The 21774-nt window shown below is 43.4% G+C and overlaps 1 protein-coding gene across 1 annotated transcript in view; it reads left to right on the top strand.

The window, feature by feature from the left end:
• The window catches only part of USP43 (ubiquitin specific peptidase 43), a 41362-nt gene that overhangs the window by 6925 nt on the left and 12663 nt on the right, over window positions 1-21774 (top strand). Inside the window, exons 2-6 of the mRNA XM_069952925.1 lie at window positions 5193-5327; window positions 15047-15144; window positions 15521-15613; window positions 17445-17580; window positions 18868-19015. Coding sequence (XP_069809026.1) covers window positions 5193-5327; window positions 15047-15144; window positions 15521-15613; window positions 17445-17580; window positions 18868-19015 — 610 coding nt within the window. The remainder of the gene's footprint in view (window positions 1-5192; window positions 5328-15046; window positions 15145-15520; window positions 15614-17444; window positions 17581-18867; window positions 19016-21774) is intronic.

Genomic DNA, 21774 nt, shown 5'->3' with positions numbered 1-21774 from the left:
ACGGTGACATCACTATGTGTATTATACCAGTACGGTGACATCACTATGTGTATTATACCAGTACGGTGACATCACTATGTGCGTTATACCAGTACGGTGACATCACTATGTGCATTATACCAGTACGGTGGCATCACTATGTGTATTATACCAGTACGGTGACATCACTATGTGCATTATACCAGTACGGTGACATCACTATGTGCATAATACCAGTACGGTGACATCACTATGTGCATAATACCAGTACGGTGACATCACTATGTGCATTATACCAGTACGGTGACATCACTATGTGCATAATACCAGTACGGTGACATCACTATGTGCATAATACCAGTACGGTGACATCACTATGTACATTATACCAGTACGGTGACATCACTATGTGCATTATACCAGTACGGTGACATCACTATGTGCATTATTTCAGTACATTATGTAACAGGTTCCAGTAAGTCTCTGGTTTTCCCCTGTTATCCAGTATACGCTGTGCACCTCGCGGCTGGGTACGTGCGCGGGGCTCACAGATACGGCTGGACCTGACACACCGGTTTGGAATGTGTGGGACTCGGTAATGGAGGACGTGTTTCGTGCCAGGGCGCTCGGCTCTGGCGTCATGGGAATGTAGCGCTTTGGCCCCACGTTCACCCCTGGGGCGATGGAGGGAGACAATACTCCTACCTGCTGCACCTGACAATGGGGGCCATTCACTATCAGCTATACGTAAGTGATGGGACCGGGCTCACAGGGTGACAACCACTTGTATGAACCACATATCCCCCTGGGAGGCCATGCAGAGTGTGGTATCCAGCAGGGGGCAGCAGTGAGTTCATGGGAAATCTGCTCCTCCACTAAAGAGAATTGAGAATAACACAAGCGGCCGCATCCTGAGGATCACAAGGGGTTAAATCATTCTTCATACTGGGAAATGCGAGTCATGAGTGGAATGTAATGCGGCAGACGGTGACATCGTGGGCAGGAGCGGATCACCGCCACCTCCGATCTTATCTGCCATGTCATAGACAGGAAAATAGTCACTGACATCCTATATATAGTGACATGGAGCGTGCTGCTATAACCTGGGGATCTCCTGTATATATGTACAGCTGCTACAACCTAGGTATATACTGTATATATGTACAGCTGGTATAACCTGGGTATCTCCTGTATATAATTATATATGTACAGCTGGTATAACCTGGGTATCTCCTGTATATATGTACAGCTGCTATAACCTGGGGATCTCCTGTATATAATTATATATGTACAGCTGCTATAACCTGGGGATCTCCTGTATATATGTACAGCTGCTATAACCTGGGGATCTCCTGTATATATGTACAGCTGCTATAACCTGGGGATCTCCTGTATATATGTACAGCTGCTATAACCTGGGGATCTCCTGTATATAATTATATATGTACAGCTGCTATAACCTGGGGATCTCCTGTATATAATTATATATGTACAGCTGCTATAACCTGGGTATCTCCTTTATATATGTACAGCTGCTATAACCTGGGGATCTCCCGTATATATGTACAGCTGCTATAACCTGGGGATCTCCTGTATATATGTACAGCTGCTATAACCTGGGGATCTCCTGTATATAATTATATATGTACAGCTGCTATAACCTGGGGATCTCCTGTATATAATTATATATGTACAGCTGCTATAACCTGGGTATCTGATGTATATAACTATATATGTACAGCTGGTATAACCTGGGTATCTCCTTTATATAGTTATATATGTACAGCTGGTATAACCTGGGTATCTCCTGTATATAATTATATATGTACAGCTGGTATAACCTGGGGATCTCCTGTATATAATTATATATGTACAGCTGGTATAACCTGGGTATCTCCTGTATATAATTATATATGTACAGCTGGTATAATCTGGGGATCTCCTGTATATAGTTATATATGTACAGCTGGTATAACCTGGGTATCTCCTTTATATAGTTATATATGTACAGCTGGTATAACCTGGGTATCTCCTGTATATAATTATATATGTACAGCTGGTATAACCTGGGGATCTCCTGTATATAATTATATATGTACAGCTGGTATAACCTGGGTATCTCCTGTATATAATTATATATGTACAGCTGGTATAATCTGGGGATCTCCTGTATATAGTTATATATGTACAGCTGGTATAACCCGGGTATCTGCTGTATATAATTATATATGTACAGCTGGTATAACCTGGGTGTATACTGTATATAATTATATATGTACAGCTGGTATAACCTGGGGATCTCCTGTATATAATTATATATGTACAGCTGGTATAACCTGGGGATCTCCTGTATATAATTATATATGTACAGCTGGTATAACCTGGGTATATACTGTATATAATTATATATGTACAGCTGGTATAACCTGTGTATCTCCTGTATATAATGATATATGTACAGCTGGTATAACCTGGGTATATACTGTATATAACTATATATGTACAGCTGGTATAACCTGGGTATCTCCTGTATATAGTGATATGAAGCATGCTGGTATAACCTGGGTACCTCCTGTATATAATTATATATGTAAAGCTGGTATAACCTGGGTATCTCCTGTATATAATTATATATGTACAGCTGGTATAACCTAGGTATCTCCTGTATATAGTGATATGGAGCATGCTGGTATAACATAGGCCTATTTCTATACAGGTAGTGGCGGTGGTGCAGAGGTTAATGTGCTGTGAGCGGGAACAGCAGATAAACCGGTTTCCCGCACACAATGGTTCAGTGTGAATGAACAGGACCGGTCTGTGGGACTTCAGTCCTTTGGGCTCCATTACCAGTACCCCCCCCCCCCCCCCTCACCACCATAGAAGGGGGGGGGTTGTGGAGAGTAATGAACTGGTCTGACTGGGAGGGAATCTTTATACCATAAGAATACAGAATACTAATGGCGGAAATGAGGGGTCAGAGGTCAGTTGTGTGGACGTCCAGGGTGCAGCCATATGTGTCTGTTATTGTCCATCAGGAAAGCTTATACAGACCCTGTCTGCAAACAGTATCACACTCAACATGCTTAGATACACAAGCTCAGCAGATTGTATTACACATGATAAGCTTAGATACTGTGGCTTAACAAACTGTATCACTCAATATAAGATTAGATACGTCTCAGAAGACACTATCACATGATGCAGGATTAGATACACTGGCAGTATCACACATGACAGGTTTTGATACAACAGCTTAGCAGACAGTATCACACATGAGTTAGCGTACCTGGTGAGCTAGTGTATCTAAGTATGCCATCTGTGATACTTTGTGATGTGCTAGAGTATCTAAGCCCATGATGTATGATCCTTTATTGTGTGATACTGTCTATTGTATCTAAGGCTCTCGTGTAATAGTGATGAGCTGGAGTATCTAAGCCTTTGGTGTGTGATCACACATCTATCACACTTTATAGGCTCAGATACTTTAACTCATCAGAGAGTATAGTATATGGTAGGATTAGATACAGAAGCTCAGCAAACAGTATGGCACATGATAGGTTTAGATACTTTGGCTGAGCACACCATTTCACTCATGATGGGCTTAGATACACCATCTCATCTAGACAGTATAACATATAATAGGTTTAAATACAGCAGCATCACATCACATGATACACCGTCTCAGCAGTCTGTATCACAAGGCTTAGATACACCAGCTAAGCAGACAGTATCACATAGAATCGGCTTAGATACACCGGCTCAGCAGACTGTATCACATGGCTTAGATACACCGGCTCAGCAGACAGTATCACAAAGGATCGGCTTAGATACACCGGCTCAACAAACTGTATTGCATGGTTTAGATACACCAGCTCAGCAGACAGTATCACATGGCTTGGATACACCAGCTCAGCAGACAGTATCACATGGCCTAGATACACTAGCTCAGCAGACAGTATCACATAGGATTGACTTAGATACACTGGCTCAGCAGACAGTATCACATGGCTTAGATACATTGGCTCAGCAGACAGTATCACATAGGATTGGCTTAGATACACTGTATCCCATGGCTTAGATACGCTGTCCCAGCAGACTGTATCCCATGGCTTAGATATGCTGTCCCATCAGATTGTATCCCATGGCTTAGATATGCTGTCCCAGCAGATTGTATCCCATGGCTTAGATATGCTGTCCCAGCAGACTGTATCCCATGGCTTAGATATGCTGTCCCAGCAGACTGTATCCCATGGCTTAGATACACCGTCTCAGCAGACTGTATCCCATGGCTTAGATACACCTGCTCAGCAGACTGTATCCCATGGCTTAGATACACCAGCTTAGCAGACTGTATCCCATGGCTTAGATACGCTGTCCCAGCAGACTGTATCCCATGGCTTAGATATGCTGTGCCAGCAGACTGTATCCCATGGCTTAGATACGCTGTGCCAGCAGACTGTATCCCATGGCTTAGATACACCGGCTCAGCAGACTGTATCCCATGGCTTAGATACACCTGCTCAGCAGACTGTATCCCATGGCTTAGATACGCTGTCCCTGCAGCCTGTTTTCCCTAGCTCTCCCCGGTGTAATGGTGTGTAGGCGATCGGTGATACGCTGGGAGGATGAGTCAGTGGCCGGGGCGGGCGCTGTCTATATTTACCTTTCCTCCTGTCCTCTAGTGACCTGTCATTGTGGCATCTTAACCCCTGGCGCCTGCAGCGTCCACTATACAGGGAGGAGGATGGGGGTCACCCAGCAGGTCTGGGGAACAATAATGGGTGCTGTAGTGCGGACGTGGTACCGCTACCCAGCAGGTGTGGTAATAGCCAGGTATGCCATAGACCGGTTCTACTGAGCAGCGAGGAATCCCAGCAATGGCATGTGACCCGCCTAAGAATGTCCCGAAATTCTAGATACTGTATTCAGTATGATCCCTATACGCATGACCAGGGTGTAACTATAGGGGGCGCTAAGATAAAGACCACACCTGGTGCCCCAAAAGTCCCATCACCACATGGGGGGGGGGTGCCAGTATTATCAATGGTGCTTGGTAGGTGTGTGCTCCTGTTACCCATGAGGTCCATGAGATATGCGTATTATTGGGGGTGTGCGGGACCACCAGCCAAGCATGAGAATAACGTCCGTACAGGTATATGGCCGACCCTTAGCCGTTGCCCCTGATCGGTGACCACCTCTCTTCTCTCTTTCAGAATGTCGTGGCCAAGTACGGTTCCCAATTTCGAGGGAATTCTCAACACGACGCCTTGGAGTTCCTGCTGTGGCTCCTGGACCGGGTCCATGAAGATCTCAACCCCCCGTCCCAGAAACCCAAGAACTCGCTCAAGGTGAGACTAGACAAGATTAAGGACAAGCGTGTGACTCCAGCCTGCTTACCAACCAATCAGCGGCCAGTAATATAAATATAACAAAAATATTTCTTGCAGCGCCCCTCTTGTCTTCAGGTTGTGTACGGTACTGCAGCTCAGTTTAACTAAAAGGAATGGAGCCGAGGTGCAATACCACCCTCAGCCTGAGGACAGATGTGGCACTGTTTCTGGCAGAAAGCAGCCATGTTTGTCTAATCCTGGATAACCCGGTAATATATTGGAGCTCTTTGCCGTCTTCCTCGCATCGTGTGAGATCTGCGAATCCTAATCCTTTCCTTACTTATAATTTGCGATGTTTATGAATCCATCTTAATTGGCTCCTGCAAATCCTCCAAGACAAATCTGTCACTGAGCAGGAACGGCGTCGGGAAAACCGAGAGGGGGGGCGAGACCGAGCGATACAATCAACTTCCATGGACTACAACTCCCAGCAGAGACGCAACTTTAACCTTCTAGGTCCCAATCCAAAAAGTACAACAGGGGCCCCAGCTACTATGCGTTATATATATTATAGACCAGACGGCCACACACGCGGAGTCCCATTGTACGGCCTTGCTGGGAGTGTACAAGAACATACGGGAAAGCATGGCTGCCGCCTTCCTAAAACAGTGCCACACCTGCCTTCAGGTTGTGAGTGGTATCACAGCAGGGAGTGGTATATAAGCAAGGAGCAAAAAAAGAAGAAAAACTGCACCATGTAGACGAGGCCCAGTTGCTAGTTATGGTGCAGTAGTGGGGAATATATTTATTATCAGTAACGTTATTATTTTTATTATATGATGATATGTATTTATCTTTTGCATCTCATTATAATAGAAACATAGAAGATTGTCGGCAGAAAAAGACAACTGGGTCCATCTAGTCCGCCCTTTTAGTATTCCCCTTCTTAGTATCTTAGGATAGATGTATGTATACACCAGGCAGGTTACATTCTGTTATTGTAGATTTACCAACCACATCTGCTGGAAGTTTGTTCCAAGTATCTACTACTCTTTCAGTAAAGTAAGATTTACTAATATTATACTATTTAGTATAATGATTTAGTTTATTGTTTTAAACATATTTATTTATTTATATTCTATTATTTACTTATTATTCTATTTTATTTATTGATTTATTTATTATTCTATTTATTTATTTACATACATAATCTATTTATTTATTTTTATATTATTCTATTATTTATTTATTTATTTAATTTATTTATTTATTATAGAAAAACACAATTTTTCTCCAGAATCTTCCCCACCCCCCCCAGAAAAACTTAAAGGAGAAGTCCGGGGAAAAGTTTTATTAAAGTATTGTATTACTTCCCAAAAGTTATACAAATCACCAATATACACTTATTACGGGAAATGCTTATAAAGAGTTTTTTTCCCTGCACTTACTATTGCATCAAGGCTTCACTTCCTGGATAACATGGTGATGTCACTTCCTGGATAACATGGTGATGTCACTTCCTGGATAACATGGTGATGTCACTTCCTGGATAACATGGTGATGTCACTTCCTGGATAACATGGTGATGTCACTTCCTGGATAACATGGTGATGTCATGACCCGGCTCCCAGAGCTGTGTGGGCTGTGGCTGCTGGAGAGGATGATGGCAGGGGGATGCTCAGTGTCTCCCCAGTGCCCTGTGTCCCTCAGTGCCATCATCCTGTCCAGCAGCCACAGCCCGCACAGCTCTGGAAGTCGGGTCATGACATCACCATCTTATTCAGGAAGTGACATCACCATGTTATCCAGGAAGTGACATCACCATGTTATCCAGGAAGTGACATCACCATGTTATCCAGGAAGTGACATCACCATGTTATCCAGGAAGTGACATCACCATGTTATCCAGGAAGTGACATCACCATGTTATCCAGGAAGTGACATCACCATGTTATCCAGGAAGTTTATAAGCATTTCCCGTAAGAAGTGTATATTGGTGATTTGTATAACTTTTGGGGGCAATACAATAATTTAATAAAAAGATTTCGCTGGACTTCTCCTTTAAGGCATTTTGTGCATTACATTTCCATAGTTTCCTATCATGAAAACACCCAAAGCAGAACATAAAATAAGTATAATGTAACCAATCATTCGCTCTGCCCATCCATTAGTGTTGGGTCTCGGTCTTGCCCCCGGCCGTGATGTGTCCGTGTAATAGTACCCTATACTGATGGCGGTAAGAACATATGGTGATCCCGCTCTGAGCGCTGAGATTCCCTCTGACGGGCAGACGAGAGCCTGTGTGGTGTATGAAGGAGTGAGCTTGGGGTCACCGCCAGGCCGTGCCACGGTCACCGGGCCTCCCTGGGCCGCCATGTGGATGGCTTTCCTGCAACCATGCAAAAGATTGTGGTAACCCCTTCCCTGCTGGATGCTGTGGTGTCAGTATACGGGGCAGCTTGCCTCCTTGCTGCTTATACCGGGGTTAATGCTGAAAAGTGATGAATTATTCACCGCTCTCCTGTGCAATCTTCCAGACTGCTGGACGGACGCGCTATCACTCTGGATACACGGCTCCCCTCGCTGTGTTTTCAAGATCTCCTGAGCTGCTTATTCTTTGTGGTAGATTCCTTGCTCCGAACTTACAGGCGGCAAAACAAGACACATAACTGGCGCTTATTAGGATAACGGGACGAAATGGGACATTATCCATTGGCCCTATAGGAGAACCCTATCCATTATCCACTGGCCCTATAGGAGAACCCTATCCATTATCCATTGGCCCTATAGGAGAACCCTATCCATTATCCATTGGCCCTATAGGAAGACCCTATCCATTATTCACTGGCCCTATAGGAGAACCCTATCCATTATCCATTGGCCCAATAGGAGGACCCTTTTCATTATCCATTGGCCATATAGGATGTCCCTATCTATTACTAATTGGCCCTATAGGAGCACCCTATCCATTATGCCCTGGCCCTATAGAAGAACCCTACCCATTATCTGCTGGCCCTATAGGAGGAGTCTATCCATTATCCACTGGCGCAATAGAAGGATCCTATCTATTATCCATTGGCTCTAAAGGATGGCCCTATCCATTATCCATTGGCCCTATAGGAGAACCCTATGCATTATCCATTGGCCTTATAGGAGAACCCTATCCATTATCCATTGGCCCTATCCATTATCCATTGGTCCTATAGGAGAACCATATGCATTATCCATTGGCCCTATAGGAGAACCCTATGCATTATCCATTGGCCCTATAGGAGAACCCTATCCATTATCCATTGGCCCTATAGGAAGACCCTATCCATTATCCATTGGCCCTATTCATTATCCATTGGCTCTATAGGAGAACCCTATCCATTATGCATTGGCCCTATAGGAGGACCCTATCCATTATCCATTGGCCCTATAGGAGAACCCTATGCATTATCCATTGGCCCTATAGGAGAACCCTATGCATTATCCATTGGCCCTATAGGAGGACCCTATCCATTACCCATTGGCCCTATAGGAGCACCCTGTCCATTATCCACTGGCCCTATAGGAGAACCCTATCCATTATCCATTGGCCCTATAGGAAGACCCTGTCCATTATCCATTGGCCCTATGGGAGCACCCTGTCCATTATCCATTGGCCCTATGGGAGCACCCTGTCCATTATCCATTGGCCCTATGGGAGCACCCTGTCCATTATCCATTGGCCCTATAGGAAGACCCTGTCCATTATCCATTGGCCCTATGGGAGCACCCTGTCCATTATCCATTGGCCCTATAGGAGGACCCTGTCCATTATCCATTGGCTTATTCATTATACATTGGCCCTATAGGAGAACCCTATCCATTATCCATTGGCCCTATTCATTATACATTGGCCCTATAGGAGAACCCTATCCATTATCCATTGGCTCTAAAGGATGGCCCTATCCATTATCCATTGGCCCTATAGAGGGGCCTATCCATATCCATTATCCTGGGCACCTGACACCTGGTATAGTGATTGGGCTAGGTTCACACAACATTTTTTGAAGTCTATTTTGAGTAAAAAAAAATGTTTTGTGATGTTTTATAAATTTTCGCATGGATTAGACCATGAAAATCAACGGGCGTTCTCAAATCCACATCACAATCCGTGCAGATTCCAGATGAGGATTATGAGGTGACGTAATTCGGACATGTGACGCTGCCCTCAGCTTTGCCGCTGACCTCCTGATTCTGCGCGTTTCAGTCGCTGGGTGCCACAGTGGGTGACGTCGCCCGGTTACGGAGTGACATCCAGAGTGAATAGCCCTCCCTGAGCTGACTTGGCCGTCCCCGGGTGTCGCCCTGTTCTCTACGCGCCCTGCCAGCGAGGCTCAATCCTGGGGATTAGGCAGAGGATCAGCACAATGGAGGCCCGATCAGGCGTGAAACGCGGAATCGCATTGTACCTGACACCTCCGAGGCTGAGGTCACTTCCTGACTGTAAATGTCGCAGCAGGAAGCACTATAGACTCCGGGATCTGGAAGGATTAACCCTTTCATGCCCAGCATTGTCTATTATATCCAATGGCTCTCTGGCTGTTGCAAAACTACAACTCCCAGCATGCCCTGACAGCCGAAGGCTGTCAGGGCATGCTGGGAGTTGTAGTTTTGCAGCAGACAGATGAGTCCTGCATAGAATGAGAATTGGCCCCTTAACTTTTTTTCCTGTCCTCTTTGGCTGTCGCCCTCCTGTATCCTGTAGGACAGGTGCTTGTCTGCAGAGCTGACGCTCTAACCCTACGCAAGACCGCCGCTGCAGAGCTGGGGTAGTTCACCAAAAAGGGCCAGAGATTTGTAATTTACTTAAAAAATAAAAAAAACTCCAGTCTTCCAGTACTTATAAGCTGCTGTATATCCTGCAGGAAGTGGGGTATTCTCTCCAGTCTGACACAGTGCTCTCTGCTGCCACCTCTGTCCATGTCAGGAACTGTCCAGAGCAGCAGCAAATCTCCATAGAAAACCTTTCCTGCTCTGGACAGTTCCTGACATGGACAGAGGTGGCAGCAGAGAGCACTGTGTCATGCTAAAAAGAATACACCACTTCCTGCAGGACATACAGCAGCTGATAAGTACTGGAAGACTGGAGATTTTTTAATAGAAGTAAATTACAAATCTCTGGCACTTGCTAGGAACAGTTGATCTTAAAGAAAAAAAAGTTTTTCCTAAATTCTCTCTTTAATCTCTGGGGCAACTGCAGAGCCTTTGGGGGCCTCATATACAGGCATCATATACAGCTAGCTTTGACTCTTTCCCTCATGGGGGGTAAGATATTGACTACACTCCCTGGATCTTGACTTAAAAGAGGTACTCCAGAAATCAACTGGTGTCCAGTACTTATCAGCTGCTGTATGTCCTGCAGGAAGTGGGGTATTCTCTCCAGTCTGACACAGTGCTGTCTGCTGCCACCTCTGTCCATGTCAGGAACTGTTTAGAGCAGAATGGGTATTTGCTGCTCTTCTGGACAGTTCCTGACATGGACAGAGGTGGCAGCAGAGAGCACTGTGTCAGACTGAGAAGAATACACCACTTCCTGCAGGACATACAGCAGCTGATAAGTACTGGAAGACTGGAGATTTTTAAATAGAAGTAAATTACAAATCTATATAACTTTCTGACACCAGTTAATTTGAAAGAAAAGGATTTTCACTGGATAATAAGCAGGCTATGCAATGGATCACATCTTCAACAGTAGCCTAGTCGAGGGTTCTACTGCATCCTGTCCACCATTGGCACCTTCCTGCAACATTGTGTCTCTATGGAACAGTACCACAGATCTTGCCATATAGCAATTCTTCTCGCCACATCTTCCACACTGGCCTAGTCTAGGGCTATATGGTCTATATCCTGTATACCATTTGCGCCTTCCTGCAACATTGTGTCTCTATGCAACAGTACCACAGATCTTGCCATATAGCGAAAAGGCAATTCATTTCGCCACATCTTCCACACTGGCCTAGTCTAGGGCTATATGGTATATATCCTGTATACCATTTGCGCCTTCCTGCAACATTGTGTGTTAATGAAACAATGTAGTACTACATGGTACAATACAATAGCATCAAAAGAAAATGCATTTTGTTGGAAAACCCCTTTTAAAGCTCTTGGGTCCCCAATCTATAAATGTGTTCCACCACCCCCATCATCCGCCAGTTATAATACCAGTGTCTTCCAATATGGCAGATGGGCTTTTGGGGCCTCTGTACCCCCCTATACGGACACCATATATAACTAGCTTTAATACTGGGACCTTGGGGCCCCTCACCCCCCTGCACCCCTCCCAGGGTCTCTCCATTTTCCCCATCATGCAGTTGGCTCCTCGTGTCGTGCGCACTATTGGACAGATGGGCGAGGGGCTTGTATTTCGCAGTCTATAGAACAGGCTCTGTACTTGGCAGAACCCTCATTAGCGGATCTACCGCGCTTCCTTAACAATCCTCTTACGACCCCCTCCTCCCCTCTTATAGATTCGCATCCATCAGTTCCTTAAAATTTTTATTCCCCCCCCCCCCCCGTTCTGGAATTGTTAACCCATGTTATGCTGAGACATATTGTGCCGCCTGATGCCAATTAGCTTTAACCAGCTGCCACCTTGTTACTTGCTATGTATGAGCGCAGCGCCTCGCCGTGTGGTGGTGGTATGGGGGGGGGGGGGGGGGCGGGGGTGTCATCCGTCTGCTTATCATAGTTACCCAATTATAAGAAACAAAAAAACCCGAATTGGATTTACTGCACCTAATCCCTCACAAGCAGCTTATCCTCCTTACTGCGGCCGACTGCACACAATGTATATACACACTTACTTACATCTACTCAGACCTGAGAGTTATGGCCTATTAGGGGGTTGTGTTATTTTAATTATCATTTTTTGTTGGGGGGGGGGGCACAAAAATTATTATTCAACTTGTAGTCAGGGACGTTGCTTGGGTCCTAAAACATCCCAGGCTAAGGCCTATCCGCAATCTAGGTACCCACCTGTGCTAGTTGGCCCCTCTAACTAAATAATATCCCAAATGTAAATGGTCCCTTTGTAGGCACCCTTCCTCTAGGTTGTGCCATAGGTAGTAGGTAGGGGGCAGTATTATAGTATATTCCTGTATATAGGGGGCAGTATTATAGTAGTTATCTAAAGCAGAATGCGGTCGGCACCACTGACGCTGTGATAGCAGGAGGATATGCAGTGACACAGAAATTCCAACGGGGTGCTCCGTACAACAGAAGAATGTGTAATATAAACAGTGAAGACAGAGGTCCGGGCACTCACCGATCTTCAGGAATCTTTATTCAGGCACAGTATACATCAGGGAAGGGAGGACAGGTGAAAGTGCGGGCGTACGCTACCCCAGGACAGCTGTTTCCCGGCTGATTGCCGCTTCCTCAAGCTAGGGTATCTATACATATATATATATATATATATATATATATCTAGGATACCCTAGCTTGAGGAAGCGGCAATCAGCCGGGAAACAGCTGTCCTGGGGTAGCGTACGCCCGCACTTTCACCTGTCCTCCCTTCCCTGATGTATACTGTGCCTGAATAAAGATTCCTGAAGATCGGTGAGTGCCCGGACCTCTGTCTTCACTGTTTATATTATAGTAGTTATATTTCTGTATATAGGGGGCAGTATTATAGTAGTTATATTCTTGTATATAGGAGCAGTATTATAGTAGTTATATTCTTGTATATAGGGGGCAGTATTATAGTAGTTATATTCTTGTATATAGGAGCAGTATTATAGTAGTTATATTCTTGTATATAGGGGGCAGTATTATAGTAGTTATATTCCTGTATATAGGGGGCAGTATTATAGTAGTTATATTCCTGTATATAGGGGGCAGTATTATAGTAGTTATATTCTTGTATATAGGAGCAGTATTATAGTAGTTATATTCTTGTATATAGGAACAGTATTATAGTAGTTATATTCCTGTATATAGGAGCAGTATTATAGTAGTTATATTCTTGTATATAGGAGCAGTATTATAGTAGTTATATTCTTGTATATAGAAGCAGTATTATAGTAGTTATATTCCTGTATATAGGAGCAGTAGTATAGTAGTTATATACTTGTATATAGGAGCAGTATTATAGTAGTTATATCCTTCTACATAGGGGGCAGTATTATAGTAGTTATATTCCTGTAAATAGGAGCAGTATTATAGTAGTTATATTCCTGTATATAGGGGGCAGTATTATAGTAGATATATTCCTGTATATAGGAGCAGTATTATAGTAGTTATATTCTTGTATATAGGAGCAATATTATAGTAGTTATATTCCTGTATATAGGAGGCAGTATTATAGTAGTTATATCCTTGTATATAGGAGCAGTATTATAGTAGTTATATTCCTGTATATAGGAGCAGTGTTATAGTAGTTATATTCCTGTATATAGGAGCAGTATTATAGTAGTTATATTCTTGTATATAGGAGCAGTATTATAGTAGTTATATTCCTGTATATAGGGGCAGTATTATAGTAATTATATTCTTGTATATAGGGAGCAGTATTATAGTAGGTATATTCTTGTATATAGGAGGCAGTATCATAGTAGTTATATTCTTGTATATAGGAGCAGTAATATAAGTTATATTCCTGTATATAGGAGCAGTATTATAGTAGTTATATTCTTGTATATAGGAGCAGTATTATAGTAGTTATATTCTTGTATATAGGAGCAGTATTATAGTAGTTATATTCTTGTATATAGGAGCAGTATTATAGTAGTTATATTCTTGTATATAGGAGCAGTATTATAGTAGTTATATTCTTGTACATAGGAGCAGTATTATAGTAGTTATATTCCTGTATATAGGAGGCAGTATTATAGTAGTTATATTCCTGTATATAGGAGCAGTATTATAGTAGTTATATACTTGTATATAGGAGCAGTATTATAGTAGTTATATCCTTCTACATAGGGGGCAGTATTATAGTAGTTATATTCCTGTATATAGGAGCAGTATTATAGTAGTTATATCCTTCTACATAGGGGGCAGTATTATAGTAGTTATATTCTTGTATATAGGAGCAGTATTATAGTAGTTATATTCCTGTATATAGGAGCAGTATTATAGTAGTTATATTCTTGTATATAGGAGCAGTATTATAGTAGTTATATCCTTGTATATAGGAGCAGTATTATAGTAGTTATATTCCTGTATATAGGAGCAGTGTTATAGTAGTTATATTCTTGTATATAGGAGCAGTATTATAGTAGTTATATTCTTGTATATAGGAGGCAGTATTATAGTAGTTATATTCTTGTATATAGGGGCAGTATTATAGTAGTTATATTCCTGTATATAGGAGCAGTATTATAGTAGTTATATTCTTGTATATAGGGGCAGTATTATAGTAGTTATATTCCTGTATATAGGAGCAGTATTATAGTAGTTACATTCTTGTATATAGGAGCAGTATTATAGTAGTTATATTCTTGTATATAGGAGGCAGTATTATAGTAGTTATATTCTTGTATATAGGAGCAGTATTATAGTAGTTATATTCTTGTATATAGGAGCAGTATTATAGTAGTTATATTCCTGTATATAGGAGCAGTATTATAGTAGTTATATTCCTGTATATAGGAGCAGTATTATAGTAGTTACATTCTTGTATATAGGAGCAGTATATTCCTGTTTCTTCATGAATATATTCAGTATTACATATAGTATGACATTGATTATTTCTTTATCTTCTGCAGTCTCAGGGTTCTGATCACGGCTCGGTGAGCTCCATCCCCTCCTCACCCACAGACTTTGGACAGAGTTTTGTACAGGAGCACTTTCAGGCACAATACAGGTATGGTGAGGCGTAATAGAAATAAGACACAACCTTTGAAAATAATCCTCATCTTTTATATGATTGTAAAACATTTGTTGTTCTTCCTCTTTTTTTAGTAACATTTTATTTCCTAATTTATTCCGTAAACTTATTTTCCTGAATAATTATATGGATTGTGATGTAATTTGGTGACCGCACATTGTTTTGCTGCCCAAAAGAGAGATAATGGCGGCTCCTCCCTGTGGTTAAGGAGATGACACCACTGTAATTACGTGTCAGCAGACACCTCGCCTGCTTCCATAATATCTATATATAGGAGTGATGATCTTCCACTATTGTCCATGTGATTTATACTGGGCCTCCAGGTCACTATTAATGGTTGTGTCCCTTTCAGGTCTTCCCTCACCTGTCCGCACTGTCACAGGCAGAGCGACACTTTCGACCCCTTCCTCTGCGTCTCTTTGCCCATCCCACTGCGACAGACAAGGTAAATGTAGTTTACACTATTTTATGATATTAGTTTCTATACTGTTTCTATACAGTCATACTGCTGAAAACTATCTTCCTTTACTGCCTGCTGTGAAACTTAAAGTGTTAGGCTGGGCTCACACTGCATTTATGCCATCCGTTAAACGTATACGTTTTATGGAAAAAACAGATGCAATTCTGATTCTGTGTCATCCATTTGGATCCGTTTTTCCATTGACTTCCATTATAAAAAAAAAAAAAAAAAATCGAAACGGATGCTTTTTTTTTTTTAAACAGACACAAAAGTAGTGACTACGTTTTTCTGTCCGTTAAAAGTAACCAATTAAAAACGGATACGCTAAACGGACAGCAAACACGCAGTGTGAACCCAGCCTTAGTTCACCAAAAAATGCTTTCTTTCAAATCAACTGGTGCCAGAGATTTGTAATTTACCTCAATCAAAAATCTCAACTCTTCCAGTACTTATCAGCTGCTGTATGTCCTGCAGCAAATGATATTTTTTCCAGTTTGGAGAACAGGAGATTTTGTTTTTTCTATGAGGATTTGCTACTACTCTGGACAGTTCCTGACATGGACAGAGGTGGCAGCAGAGAGCACTGTGTCAGACTGGAGAGAATAGACCACTTCCTGCAGGACATACAGCAGCTGATAAGTACTGGAAGACTGGAGATTTTTTAATAGAAGTTAATTATAGATCTCTGGCACTTTTTGGGATCAGTTGATTTGTAAGAAAAAAATTTTGGCGAACAGCCCCTTTTATACAGTTATCACTTATCCCTTGTATTTTTTTTTACGTGTCTCTAGTCCGAAAATGTTCGTCTTGCTAAATAAATTAATAAAAAATAACACAGTTTTGGTATCTAGGATTGTATGGTAGCTTGTGGTTACTAAACAAGGTTTATGATACCGAAGTGTGAAGTAACAAATAAAACCCGCTCTGAGGCTTGGCGGATGCGCGGCGAGTGGGTAGGCGGTGTGTAATTAGTGCGGTAATATGAAATTACACAGGACGGAGCGAGGGAACGCATCGGATAATTACAGATTGCCGCTTCCCCTAATATGGCCGACTCCTACTCTAGTCTGTGTGTCGATAAGAGCCAGAAATGGAGCGGAAGGGGTTAAGCTGCCCCTGACTCCCAGCCCTGTTATTACTGGGATTACCAGGAATTGCAGCTTTACTAATCACTGTAATTAAATGTCATCAGTATCATCTACTTTTTGTATCTATTACTTATTACTTATGGTGTTTTTGTATTTTTTCAGTTTAGACTTTCCCGGTGTAATCAGTATGGCCGCCATTACAGTTCCAGCTTGTATTGTCACCCTTTTTTTTTTTTTTTTTTTTCAAATTGCCTGGTGCCACAAAGTGCCTGAGATTTGTAATTTACTTATATTAAAAAAAGTCTTAAGTCTTCCAGTACTTAACAGCTGCTGTATGTCCTGCAGGAAGTGGTGTATTCTTTCCAGTCTGGAGAGCAGGAGATGTTTTCTATGGGGATCTGCTGCTGCTCTGGACAGTTCTTGACTTGGACAGAGGTGGCAGCAGAGAGCACTGTGTCAGACTGGAAAGAATACACCACTTCCTGTAGAACATACATCAGCTGATAAGTACTGGAAGACTGAAGATTTTCTAATATAAGTAAGTTACAAATTTATATAACTTTCTGTCACCAGTTAAAAAAAAAATGCGAGTGAACATGGTTTAATGGTTAATCTGTTATGTAGTGATGTATATTCTGGAAAAGCTGGGCGGTCATTAAAAGTATGTGCCCCCTCCCCCCTAAAAACCACTGACATCTTTTTTTTTCTCTCTGTTTTTTGGTTTCTAGGGCCCTGAATGTTGTGTTAGTTTTCCAAACCAAGCAGCAGCGGTTCCTGCGTGTAGGTCTGGCTGTGCCATTGTTGGGCACCATCGCATCTCTACGTCAGATGGTGGCCGATCTGGGCAAAGTTCCTCCAGATCAGGTAATAAGCTTTGGATTCCTATAGTCTGGCATTAGATAGTCCGGCAACTCAAATTTTATCATGGGCAGGGCTGCCTAACCATACACATTACAATTAAGCTTAAAGGAGAAGTCCAGAGAAAATTTTTATTAAAGTATTGAATTGGCCCCCAAAAGTTATACAAATCCCCAATATACACTTATTACGGGAAATGCTTATAAAGTGCTTTTTTCCCTGCACTTACTACTGCATCAAGGCTTCACTTCCTGGATAACATGGTGATGTCACTTCCTGGATAACATGGTGATGTCACTTCCTGGATAACATGGTGATGTCACGCCCCCGACTCCCAGAGCTGTGCGGGATGTGGCTGCTGGAGAGGATGATGGCAGGGGGACACTGAGGGACACAGGGCACTGGAGGGACACTGAGCATCCCCCTGCCATCATCCTCTCCAGCAGCCACAGCCCGCACAGCTCTAGGAGTCGGGGGCGTGACATCACCATGTTATCCAGGAAGTGACTTCACCATGTTACCCAGGAAGTGACATCACCATGTTATCCTGGGAGTGACATCACCATGTTATCCAGGAAGTGACATCACCATGTTACCCAGGAAGTGACATCACCATGTTATCCAGGAAGTTAAGCCTTTATGCAGTAATAAGTGCAGGGAAAAAAGCACTTTACAAAGCATTTCCCAGAATAAGTGTATGTTGATGATTTGTATAACTTTTGAGGGGTAGTTCAATACTTTAATAAAAATTTTCACTGGACTTCTCCTTTAAAGGGGTTGGCCACTTAATAGAAAAATAGTTCAGTGTTTAATATTAGTGAGCGCCCTTACTGCGCCTATTGACAGCAGCTCACTGTGTACTCACTGTATATACTGACAGAAGCTCCCTGTGTACTCACTGTATATACTGACAGAAGCTCCCTGTGTACTCACTGTATATACTGAAAGAAGCTCCCTGTGTACTCACTGTATATACTGACAGCAGCTTTCTGTGTACCTTATAGAGCTAGAATAAGACTCCCCTCCTCCATGCTTTGCTGTCCTGCTCTGTGGTGATTCTGTCCATAAAATGGCCGACATGGAGGAGCATGTGACCATGTCTCGCCCCTCCATAGGCATATACAGGCTCAGTGGTGGACACAGAGGGTGGGGCATGGTCACATGCTCCTCCATGTCGGCCATCTTATGGACAGAATCACCACAGAGCAGGTCCTACAGGCCAAAAATGGTTCAGAAAAAGTGAAAACCTTTTTCCTCTTCACAATTCTCTATCTGCACCTCTTGTCCCTGCAGGTGATCCTGGTGGAGTTACATCCCAGCGGCTTCCAGAGATCATTCCTGGATGATGAAGACCTGAACACCATCGCTGAAGGAGACCCTGTCTACGCCATTCAGGCCCCTCCGCCATCAAACAAACTATCAGCCTCTAGTAGGGGATCAGGTGGGTTCCATAGCCGAAGGCTCCGTATCCATCAGTAAGGACGTCTCTATAAAACATGTCAATCCTTAGATTTTGGTTAAATCAGAAATTATTTTGGGTGGAATTAAGCTCTTATGTACATAGCAACCAAGTCATAGGACTGTGGGCAAAGCCGTGACAACTGAGCAGGTGGCCGCTATATACCAGGATAGCTGGTACTGTGCTATATACCAGGACAGCTGTTACTGTGCTATATACCAGGACAGCTGTTACTGTGCTATATACCAGGACAGCTGTTGGCCGCTATATACCAGGATAGCTGGTACTGTGCTATATACCAGGACAGCTGTTACTGTGCTATATACCAGGATAGCTGGTACTGTGCTATATACCAGGACAGCTGGTACTGTGCTATATACCAGGACAGCTGGTTCTGTGCTATATACCAGGACAGCTGGTACTGTGCTATATACCAGGACAGCTGGTACTGTGCTATATACCAGGACAGCTGGTGGCCGCTATATACCAGGACAGCTGTTACCTTGCTATATATACCAGGACAGCTGTTACTGTGCTATATACCAGGATAGCTGTTACTGGGCTATATACCAGGACAGCTGTTACTGTGCTATATACCAGGACAGCTGTTACTGGGCTATATACCAGGACAGCTGTTACTGGGCTATATACCAGGATAGCTGTTACTGGGCTATATACCAGGGCAGCTGGTACTGTGCTATATACCAGGACAGCTGTTACTGTGCTATATACCAGGACAGCTGTTACTGTGCTATATACCAGGACAGCTGTATATACAGGCAGGGGCGTAGCTAATGTCTCCTGGGCCCTGGTGCGAGAGGCCAACTTGGGCCCCCCCCCCCTCCTTTCACGACCAAGTGATGCTATTGTTGTGTGTGTTTGTGTATATATATATATATATATATATATATATATATATATATATATATATATATATATATATATATATATACACACACAGTGGTGCCTTGGATTATGAGCATAATTCGTTCCAGGACCGTGCTTGTAATCCAAATCCACTCTTAAACCAAAGCAAATTTTCCTATAAGAAATCATGTAAATGCAGACAATTGGTTCCGCACCCCAAATATATTTATTATTCTGTACTGTACAGTAATGGAGAGGATGGGAAACACAAGGGCTGACAGAGACTGCAGGGAGCATGAAGGAATGAGCAGTACAGATGTGGGCACATACATGCAGCACTCTCTGTCCGGGGAGAGAGGGGTTACAGCTATGGAGAGATTACCCCCCCCACAGTCCTGTCCCCTGATGTAAGCCCCAGCCTGAAGGGGATCTGCTATGATTTGGAAGGTGTTTAGAGTACAGTGCTGTAGACCCCGCTATGCAGGCCATGCCCCTTCTCCACTCGCGCTCCTACCCGATACAGGAAGTTCTTAAACCAAAGCAATGTTCTTAAACCAAGTCACAATTTTGAAAAACTGTGAGCTCTTAAACCAAAACGCTCTTAAACGAAGTTACTCTTAAACCAAGGTACCACTGTATGTATATATATATATATATATATATATATATATATATATATATATATATATATATATATATATATATACACACACACACACACCAAGACAGATATTACCTATTACCGCCATACTGTTACCGACCAAATCCTGTATACTGAGACCAATATTACCAGTAATACCAGTATATAGGAAGGAAACATTACCGCCACACCACAACCACTACCATCACCACCATATTGTTACTGACCAAATCCAGTATACTAAATCACCTCATCCAGTCATATAGAGGTGGCCCCAGCTCTACACAGGTTCTATACACCATATACATTACAGTGCAGATATATCAGGTGACTCACAGTGGGACGTCTTCTCTGATCGGAGTTCTTTCCTTTTCATCATCTTCTCCATCCGTCCTGGGCCGTTATGAGAACTTCTCCGAGCCACGAATCCACAGAATCTGCCAGACAGACATATTAGGCTCCACACTCTGACACCATCTCCATCTCTCTACACACTGCACATCTGTACTGTCCCCTTTACACCCTCATTTAGTGGGTAGCCCTGACTCTATGTGACCTCCTAATAATATATGCCCCCCTCTGTGTATTCCCTCTCCCCCTATGTTGCCCCCCTCCCTTATAGATGGCCCCCTCTACCCCCTCCCTTATAGATGGCCCCCTATACCCCCTCCCTTATAGATGGCCCCCTATACCCCCTCCCTTATAGATGGCCCCCTCTCTCCTCACCCTCCCTTATGGATGGTCCCCTCTCCCCCCCCCCTCCCTTATAGATGGCCCCCTCTCCCCCCACCCTCCCTTATAGATGGTCCCCTTCCCCCCCCCTCCCTTATAGATGGTCCCCTTCCCCCCCCCCCCTCCCTTATAGATGGTCCCCTTCCCCCCCCCCCCTCCCTTATAGATGGTCCCCTTCCCCCCCCCTCCCTTATAGATGGTCCCCTTCCCCCCCCTCCCTTATAGATGGTCCCCTTCCCCCCCCTCCCTTATAGATGGTCCCCTTCCCCCCCTCCCTTATAGATGGTCCCCTTCCCCCCCTCCCTTATAGATGGTCCCCTTTCCCCCCCTTTATAGATGGTCCCCTTCCTCCCTCCCTTATAGATGGTCCCCTTTCCCCCCCTTTATAGATGGTCCCCTTCCTCCCTCCCTTATAGATGGTCCCCTTCCCCCCCCACCCTCATAGATGCCCCCCTCTTTCCCCCCACCCTCATAGATGGCCCCTCTTTCCCCCCACCCTCAT

This window comes from Dendropsophus ebraccatus, chromosome 14 (assembly GCF_027789765.1).
Source record: "Dendropsophus ebraccatus isolate aDenEbr1 chromosome 14, aDenEbr1.pat, whole genome shotgun sequence".
Classification (NCBI taxonomy): Eukaryota; Metazoa; Chordata; class Amphibia; order Anura; family Hylidae; genus Dendropsophus; species Dendropsophus ebraccatus.
This window is presented reverse-complemented; position numbering and strand designations above follow the sequence as displayed.